We start from the raw sequence: 10,229 nt of genomic DNA, 5'->3' as shown, positions 1-10,229 counted from the left end.
GCTTATATTGTTGTATTGTTGATATCTATAATCTGATATAGGCTCGTATACTTAGACATTATATATATATATATATATATATATATATATATGTATATATATATATATATATATATATATATATATATATATATATATATATATATATATATATATATATATACTTTTTTATGAAGAGAGAAGAGGTAATTAAAGTCACATTAAATTTGCCAAAAAGCCAGAATAGGGAAATAGTAATGGAAAACATTTTTGGAGAAGGTTTGAGTAACAGGATATAAATATATAATTTCTTCACCCCTCCATCCTCCTCTGGCTTGGGGGAGTCAAGAGCAGAATCCAGGCGAGCTGGACACGCAGCGCTGGCCGAAGAGAGGGCTCGTTGGGCGGGGTGGATAAAGAAGAATCCTCGGTTAGTCTAACCGGAGTGCGGGTAAGCAGCGGTTCACGACGCTTCCTGTATTAAACGTCACACAATTACAAAACACGGTTTGATAAAGCGTTATTTCTGCATTGTTTTCATCTGCTACCGACTAATGCTGCTATTTGTGTGTCTTTTCTGCCGTCTGCTGACTCAAACATAATGTTAGCCTAGCAGGCAACGATGTGACAGAAACGTGAATTCATCAAGACCTCGAGCGACTGTCTTTGTTTTTGTGTTCGCGAGCACGAATGCTATTGTTGGCGAATGTCACGTCAGCAAAAGTCAAAATACGGTCTTGGAGGGGTATTAATCAGAGGTGAATTTGCGCGACCTTTTAAATCCACCACAAGGATATATATGTATTTGAGTATGTCGATGAAAGACGTTTGACATTAGAAACATTAGTAAATATTGCTTTGTCGTGTAAAACAATAGCAGATCCTGCCCATACAACTGCAACAAATTCACGTTTTAGGATTGTCTATAATTTATAGTTATAAATACATAACTATAGTAGATGCTGCATGCTGTGAGGTAGTCATTCATCTATTAAAACATCTTCATAATAACTCAGATTTCAGTTACCAGCTGCTATAAAGCATGTCTGACTTTGAAAGGAATGTGAGTAATTCCTAGGATTTGGTTGAAGTAACTAATCTAAAAAGACTCACGCTACATTTTAAATAAGTTTATCCATTTTGCTATTTACAAACCATCAACTAAGAATTTTGGCTTAATGAACTATTAATTTGCTGCTTATTGATAATTGTTGTGTTTGGATATTGGGAATGAAGAATAAGATCAAACTTACCAATAAACAGGCAATATTTGACAGGTTATTAATATTATTATTAGTCAAGTAATAAGGCTAAACTAAAGTGCTATAGGGCGAGGCAGTGGCGCAGTAGGTAGTGCTGTCGCCTCACAGCAAGAAGGTCGCTGGGTTGCTGGTTCGAGCCTCGGCTCAGTTGGCGTTTCTGTGTGGAGTTTGCATGTTCTCCCTGCATTTGTGTGGGTTTTCTTTGGGTGCTCCGGTTTTCCCCACAGGTGAATTGGGTAGGCTAAATTGTCCGTAGTGTATGAGTATGAGTGTGTGTGAATGTGTGTGTGGATATTTCCCAGAGATGGGTTGCGGCCGGAAGGGCATCCGCTGCGTACTTGCTTTGCGTAAAACTTGCTGGATAAGTTGGCGGTTCATTACGCTTTGGTGACCCCGGATTAATAAAGGGACTAAGCTGACAAGAAAATGAATGAATGAATGAATAGAGTGCTATAAAAAAGTCATTACTTTAGATTGTGATGGTTAGAAACACTTCAAGTTAGTATTATTAGGCCCCCCTTTGATTATTTTTTTTTGTTTTAAAATATTTCTCAAATGCACAGAAATTTTCACAGTATGTCTGATAATGTTTCTTTTTGAGAAACTCTTATTTGTTTTATTTTGGCTAGAATTAAAGCAGTTTTTAATTTTTTAAAAACCATTTTAAGGTCAAAATTATTAGCCCATGTAAGCTATATATATTTTATCACTGGTCTACAGAACAAACCATCGTTATACAATACCTTGCCTAATTACCCATACCTGCCTAGTTAACCTTTTTAACCTAGTTAAACCTTTAAATGTAACTTTAAGCTGTATAGAAATGTCTTAAAAAATATATAGTCAAATATTATTTACTGTCATCATGGCAAAGATAAAATAAATCAGTTATTAGAGATGAGTTATAAAAACTATTATGTTTAGAAATGTGTTAAAAAAATAATCTTCGCTCCGTTTAACAGAAACTGGGGAAAAAAATAAACAGGGGGCTAATAATTCAGAGGTGCTAATAATTCTGACTTCAACTATACTTAAAGTGTGTGAGTTATTGGAAGCATCCTTTTGAGAACGGATTTATTTTGATTTTGCTAGATCTGCTCCTTCCACACATCAGCTCCCTTCAATGAAGCTCCTTCCACTTGGATATTTTCATCTGAAGAAGACAAGAGTTGATGAAAGAACACAGAGAATATGAATGATCCTGAAACTTCCGGAATAAAACAAGAAGATGTTGAAGAACGAATAGGTTGGTGTTTATTCTGCATTATTGTGTAAAGTTAAGAATTTAACATGACTTTATTTGAATGTCCAAATTATGAAAAGTTTAGATACACAATTGCCTATTGTTTAATTAGAATCTAGACTAAACCCTGCTTTTATATTACTATAAATATTCCTTCATCAATATTATATGTGGTTTAAAGTAAGCATTACCCACAGATAAGTCCAAATAAAAATTACTAAAAGTCACATTTACAAACATTTTAAATCACAAATTACAAATCATTAATGCTTACATTTTTAAACATTGTTTTGTAATGTACATGGTCTGAATTAATTAAATTAATTAAATTAACTTAAATGTTGTTAATTTTAACTAAAAAATCTTCTGTGCCACAGCTTCAAAGCAAATAATATACAGATAACTTTGTTACACATAACTCCTTGAAATGGTTGGAAATTGGGGGCTGATGAAGGTCAGATAATTGCTTAAAATAATGGTTGGTCAGATTAAAAACCATCTGAGCTATTTTACTTTACATTTAATCAAATCTGGTTAATGATATTTGGTACATATTACACAAATTTTAAATAGCTCACATACCTGACTGAAGTAAACAAGTGAAGTTTATTCATAAACTAATTTCGAGAGGATCACGTGCTTATGATTTATCACGTCCAGTCTCGTATTTGCTAATCACTAATCTTCCAATCATATGAGCCCTGAGGCACCATAAATAGCCTCAGTTTTCAGTTCACTTTATCTTTATCTCCTCCCCTATTCTCCTCCTTTACCTGCGATTGGGCGGCACGGCGGTCCAGTGGTTAGCACTGTGAACCACACAGCAAGAATACTGCCGGTCCTAGTTCTATAGGACCGGTAAGTGTTTCTGTGGGGAGTTTGTATGTCCTTCCCGTGTCCGCGTGGGTTTTCCCCGGGTTCTCCGGTTTCCTCCCACCATCCAAAGACATTCAACATACTTAACAATCAAGCTTGTCTAATTCCTTACGTTCCATTAGCTACAGCGGCAGGGAAGTTCTGAGATCCACCGAGCTCGGGCGCCCTTCTTGCTCTGCCAACGGGAGGAAGCCCCGGGCTCGAGGAGCCCTTGAGCTCGGGGCTCTCTCCCGGGACAGCATGCCAAATAAGCTTTGTAAATCATCAGCTAAGTGTGAACTCTTGAATGATACAGTTTTCATCACTAAAACATGCAATATTTGTAATGTTTTTGTAATTTTTGTAATCTTCTAATTAAAAATGTGCATCATTGGATGACTGCTGTGCCTAATTCAAATTAATCTATCAAAGTAATTAATTTCTTTTGCTTTATTAAGATACATTTTTACATGTTTTTGCACATTTCTGTAATTTACACTTTATTAAGGAAAGAACCATATATTCTTCATTGGCACTGATTTCAATGTAATTATAGATATCTAACACCGGCTGCCACTCCTGTCAGCTAAGAAGAGGAAACTGAGGCTACAATTCGCACAGGCTCACCAAAATTAGACAATAGCAGATTGGAAAAACATTGCCTGGTCTGATGACTCTCCATTTCTGCTCCATTAACAACATAAAAGCATGGATCCATCCTGCCTTTCATCAATGGTTCAGGCTGGTGGTGGTGGTGTAATGGCTGGGGGGCTATTTTCCTGGCACACTTTAGGCCCATTAGTACCAATTGAGCATCGTGTCAACGCCACAGCCTGCCTGAGTATTGTTGCTGATCATGTCCATCCCTTTATGAACAATGTACACTGTAAACCCTAGTAATTTGAGACTACTCAAATGATTTGAGTAAAGTGATTCCCTCAGTTTGTTTGAGTAACGGGAAATCAACAACTTGATTAATTGAGTTGACCAAATGTGGTCTTTTTATTGAATTAACCTTATTGTTTGATTACAGATAACCTAAAATGGCTAATAGACTAAACTTAAAAATTTGTCAGCTTTTATATTCTTTACTTACTTTCTCCGAGGGACGTTTATATCAAAGATATTTAGCTGCATCATGCTGCTGTTTCTTAACATCTAATTTTAACAAGGTGGGTTGTTAGCCCACCCGCTCAACCCCCAACCTAGAACACGAGAACTTACACACATACAATTAAGCACCTATAACACGTCTTTGGACTTATGAGGGAAAGCACCCAAAGGAAACCCATGCCAACACAGGGAGATCATGCAAACTCCACACAGAAATGCCAACTGACCCAGTCGGTACTCCGATCAGCAACCCTCTTGATATGAGGCGACATCGCTACCAACTGCGCCACCATGTCGCCCCTGCATGTAACTTTTCTCTTTCGCCAGATGGGTTCAGGTAGTGCCTCTGTCACGCTGCATTTCAGCAAAATTCAGCATCACAAGCAAAATGACCACCTTGTGTCATATAACATTAACCAATCAGCGCCATTGTCAAGTACAATCAATCATTTTAAACAGACATGGTGAATCACTTAAAGAAATTAAAATGTTAAGTTCAGAGAACTAAGAATATTAATTGCATTTTTTTGCTGTCTAACGAGTAAGTTAAACACAACTGTTTAAGTTTTGATGCCAAAACTTGGTGTTTTAAATATTGTTGGGGTTTACAGTGTATCGATGTTCTGATGGCTACTTCTAACAGAATAACGCACCATGACACATTTGCGAATCATCTTACACTGGTTGCTTGAACATGACAATGATTTCACTGTACTCAAATAGCTTCCACAGACCTCAGTTCTCAATCCAATAGAGCACCTTTGGGATGTTGTGGAATGGGAGATTGGCATCATGGATGTGCAGCGCACAAATTTGCAGCACTTGCGTGATGCTATCATGTCAATAAGGACCAAAATCTCTGATTGAATATTTCCTGTACCTTGCTAAATCTATGCCACGAAGGATTAAGGCAGTTCTGAAGGTAAAATGGGGCCCAATCTAGCACTAATAAAGTGTACCTAATAAAGTGTCATGTAATAACCCCTAGTAACACTCCAGAGTTAATCAAACAAGCATTTCAATGAGTACCGATTAAAGAATTGAAATCATACTTTCACTTTTATTTTAGACCTGATCGAAGAGAACAAGAAGATTGAAGGACTGATTGAATTGGCGAAGAAACATCATGACGTCAACATCGAAGAAACACTCACGAGTGCCTCATGGCCAAGTGGAGAGACAATATGTTACATTTGCCCTCAGTGTGGAAGGAGTTTCTCATGCGAACAAAGTCTTAATCTTCACATACAGTTTCATAATGAGGTGAAGCCGTATGCATGTGATCTGTGCGAGAAGATTTTCTCAAACAAAGGCAACCTTAAGGAGCACATGAAAAGGCACACTGGAGAGAGGCCTTACATGTGTGATCAGTGCGGGAAGAGTTTTGCGCACAAAGGAAATCTTAACGCGCACATGAAAATACACACAGGAGAGAAGCCGTATGCATGTAATCAATGCGGGAAGAGATTCAAACAAAAGCAGATATTCAACGATCACATTAAAATCCACACTGGAGAGAGGCCGCACAAGTGTGCTCAGTGCGGGAGGAGTTTCACACAAAAGGGAGCCCTTAATGCACACATGAAAATCCACACCGGAGAGAAGCCGCATTCATGCGAGCAATGCGGGAAGAGTTTCACACGGAGACAGAACCTTACCGATCACGTAAAAATCCACACCGGAGAAAATCTGCACACTTGTGATCAATGTGGGAAGAGTTTTCTAAAGTCATGCGTTTTAAAAGAGCATCTGCGTACTCATTCAAGAGAAAGACTGTTTAACTGTGACCAGTGCAGTAAGAAATTCTTTAGAGCCGATGCCTTGAAGGATCACCTGAGAGTTCACACACAGGAGAAGCCTTACATTTGTTCCTTTTGCGCAAAGGGTTTTAGACAGATGGGCAATTTAAAAATGCACCAGAAAAGACACAGCGGTGTGAAGGATCATATGTGCACTGAGTGTGGGAAGACTTTCTTTACAGATTATGAGCTTAGAGTACACCAGAGCGCTCATACCGGAGAAAAACCTTATAAGTGTTCACACTGTGACAAGACCTTTAAACGGCCTGAATATCTGAAAATACATGAGAGGATCCACACCGGAGAAAAGCGATATCGCTGTGATTCTTGTGGGAAGAGGTTCACGCAGTTATCTTCTCTACTCGGTCATACGAGAAATGCTTGCTTGAAATCACAGTAAGTAGTTTATGTTTATATTTCAACACAGGCCTATTGTGAAAACGTACCCCCGTATACATTTCTGTAGAGCGTGAATTGTGTAGTCAGAGCTACTGGCAGCATTTCATATTTATAACAAACGCTATGCTGCAGTATGACTGCGCCGACGGCTTGTTTTTTTTGCATGCTACCAGCTGACGGCTTAGCTTCATATGAACGGCTTTTCCACTGTTACCTGTTTGTACAATTGCTCGCCGTGTACGTCGGCAGACTTGAGATGCAGTGAGGAGTTGACCGCGATGATGGGGTTTGAGTCTGGTGGAAAGCAGTTCCAGAAAGCAGGTAAAAGAAAAATAACTGCCAAAAAAATTAAGTAAATAACAGGGTGAGAATGTGGTAAGATCTGAAAACGTGGTAAAAATCAGGCGGCTGTGAGGGCTTTTTTTTTTGATTGCTTTTGAATACTGTCGGTTGGGTTAAGGGAAGGCGATGGGCAGGTCAGTCAGTATTTTTGAAAACACTATCGGTTGGGTTTAAGGAAGGGGGTGGGTGAGGATATCGGTCGGTCAGTCTGTCAGTCAGTTGTTCAGTCAGTCGACAGCGGCCTCAGGTGGATTTATGTGAGAACAACATCACAAGCAAAATTACCCCCTTGTGTCATATAACATCGACCAATCAGCACAGTTGTCAAGACAGAATTTCAAGTGCAACAAATCATTTTAAACAGAGACATGGTGAATCATTTAAAGGTAATATTAATTAAAATATCAATTAGAAGTTTTTTTGCTGCCTAATGAGTAAGTTAAACACAACCGTTACGGTTTTGATGTCAAAACTTGGTATTTTAACTAGTGTCAAGTCATAATAACTTATTATCTTTAGTAATGACAACAGAGGGGTTTACAGTGTACCCATCTTCTGATGGCTACTTTTCAGCAGGATAACCCACCCTGTCACAGAGCGTGAATCATCTCAGATTGGTTTCTTGAACATGACAATGAGTTCACTGTACCAAAATGGCCTCCAAAAAAAATTAAACAAGTAAATAACAGAGTGAGATTGTGGTAAGAAATGCAAGCTTGATAAAAAATCAGGTGGCTGTGAGGGTTTTTTTTATTTTCTGGATTGCTTTTGAAAACTGTCGGTTGGGTTGAGGAAAGGTGGTGGGCAGGTCAATCTGTGCTTTTGGAAACACTATCGGTTGTGTTTAAGGAAGGGGGTAGGTGAGGGTATCGGTTAGTTGGTCGGTCAGTCAGTCGACAGTGACCTCTAATGTATTAACGTTTGAACAGCAGGCGTGAATGGAGATCTGAGATGGAAAAGCATACACAGTGTCCTCTGGTGGATTTGTGAAAACAAAACCTACAAAAAATGCTCCTGGGATGTATTTTGCGCTGTCCAGAAATGTATACAGGAGTACGCATCAATAATGAGCCTTTGTTGTCAGACTTTATCTTTATACCGCCCTTCAAAGGCAAAATGCAGTTTTTTTTTGTCAAAAATGAGTTTCAACTAGGCTTTGTGACTTCTGTTCTGTCTTGTGGTGAAGTCTCCTGCTTCAATTTTGTCTCATTTCAGAGAAACAAAGATTTTAAAATTGTGGTCACTAAAAAAAACCAAGCTGGTGTAAAATTTTTAAGGTATTTAGTTCAGTTTCAGCGCTGTGTAGATAATGCACTTTGCTTTTGTAGGGCAGTATAGATATGCTGCTGTGTCTTTTGCATGTACATCAGTCACCACCTACTAAGAAAAAAATTTATTAATTGATTAATTCATCTATTAATTGATTAAACATGTCACTCTTGTTGTTATTGACTTTCATTTTTGATTGTGTGTTTTCTGTGCAGTTTGATGGGGTCCAAGTTTCCTGTAGCTCAAATAGTAGAGCATGGTGCTAGCAATGCCGAGGTTGATGGTATGATCCCAGTGGAAAGCAACTCAGCAACTGAGAAAATGTGTGCCTTCAATGCAATACAAGTTGTTTTAGATTAAAGCGTCTCCTAAATATAAAAATTAGCATAATGTAACTATTAGCTTTGCTAGTTTATTGTTAAACCACTCTAGTCCAATATTTCAGTATTGTATAATGATTATATACATTTTCATTGTCAAATTTTCATTCTTACATCCTTATTTGGTCTGTTAATTTGTCAAGTTGGCAAAATTTTGTTGGTTATTTGCACAGAGAAAAATTTGATAATACTTCAGTTACTGAAAGTTAACATGCATTAAAAAATGTTAGCTCAATCAATAGTTTGAGATCATTTTGAAAGGTGTGACTCAAAAAAGTTTAAATTAGTCTAATATTAGTCTCTCGTCTTGTAAAATTTGAATGTGTGAATATGAAAACGAAAGTGAAAGTAAAACATGAATGCTTTCAAAAGCTGTTTTAGTGCCATGCAGCTTGATATTGAAATCATCTATGTAATATTTGTGTAATTTATTTTTCTGCTTTACATTTTCACATGAATTTTTATATATTGTAAAAACAATGTTATTTATTTAGTTTGGGAACTTATGACTGAACTGATTTTTTATTCACTGCTTCTTTTGAAGGCTCATCTGTCAACCATATTATGTTTGCAGTTTGCACTTAAGCATCTCTTAAATGTTTCACATTACTTAATACTTAATTACAATTCATATCTTTGTTCTAAATGTTTTATGTCAAGTTTCTATGTAACATGTCCATGAGCCATGTTATTTTTTGTAAAAAAAACTCTGTTAGTGCAGTGTATTTATTTGTTTGTTTGGCTTGATTGATTTTTTTCCCATTTAAAAGAATAGAGATTTAAGTTTCATTTTATTAATATGCCAAAGTATAATTATATTTTGGTCACACTTAACAATAAGGTTGCATTAGCAAATGTTAGTTAAAGTATTTACTAATATATTATTAAAATCTAAATTCCCGCTTAACATTATTTAATGCACTTTAAGTTAACATGAACTAACTTTATTCCCATTAACTAATGTTAACAAATATTAATAAACATGGTAATAAGTCTATCGTTCATTGTTTATTCATGTAAGTAAATAACTTATATTAGTAGTAAACTAACATTAACTAGTACAACCGCATTGTAAAGTGTTACCTTAATTTTTTAAGTTATATGTTTTAAGTTAATGCATTGCCAAGTTTATAGGTTGACATTGTTTTTTCATTAATTTATAATAACAGAATTTGCCTCTGACCCTGTGGCTTCTTTAATGTTTGTGAATTTAAATGATAAATTCCTGTTGTTTTGGTTTAGCATTTCTATTTAATGTATTTTTTTATATATAATAAAAAATAATAGTATTTTCATGTTCTTGTCCAATTAATAAATACACTTAAATGAATATAACATGTAAAACTGTAAGGGGTTATGAGGAGTTGCTAACTATAGCTAATAATGTAGCTCTTAAGTAAAAATTTCAAGATAACAATTACTTACTGAGTACACAGACTTACTGTAGAAACCCTTAAAATATTTAAACACATTTTACTTACTCATTGTAGATTCTTGTTTAAGGCTTAAACCATATCAGACTCTGCATCTGAACTGATAGACAGAGAATGGAGCTCACAGAAGTAAACAAATCAAACACATGGCTTCC

At 36.4% G+C, this 10,229-nt stretch overlaps 1 protein-coding gene across 2 annotated transcripts; it reads left to right on the top strand.

Annotated features, from left to right (window-relative positions):
• The first annotated feature begins 316 nt into the window (after nucleotides 1-316).
• Nucleotides 317-9,936, top strand: LOC147838442 (uncharacterized). 2 transcript variants are annotated; one of them, XM_087303970.1, is made up of 4 exons: nucleotides 317-430; nucleotides 2,356-2,487; nucleotides 5,522-6,647; nucleotides 8,477-9,936. In XM_087303970.1, the coding sequence occupies exons 2-4, from the start codon at nucleotides 2,433-2,435 to the stop codon at nucleotides 8,619-8,621; spliced, it is 1,326 nt and encodes a 441-aa protein (XP_087160096.1). In that variant the 5' UTR covers nucleotides 317-430; nucleotides 2,356-2,432; the 3' UTR covers nucleotides 8,622-9,936. The 2 variants fall into 2 exon arrangements, with proteins under 2 accessions (XP_087160096.1, XP_087160095.1); XM_087303969.1 differs by having other exon boundaries at nucleotides 2,334-2,487.
• The last annotated feature ends 293 nt before the right edge of the window (nucleotides 9,937-10,229 follow it).

Source organism: Danio rerio, chromosome 22 (assembly GCF_052040795.2).
Source record: "Danio rerio strain M-AB ecotype USA chromosome 22, GRCz13ab, whole genome shotgun sequence".
Lineage (NCBI taxonomy): Eukaryota > Metazoa > Chordata > Actinopteri > Cypriniformes > Danionidae > Danio > Danio rerio.
The sequence above is the reverse complement of the archived record's forward strand: the minus strand, read 5'-3'. Positions and strand labels throughout refer to the sequence as shown.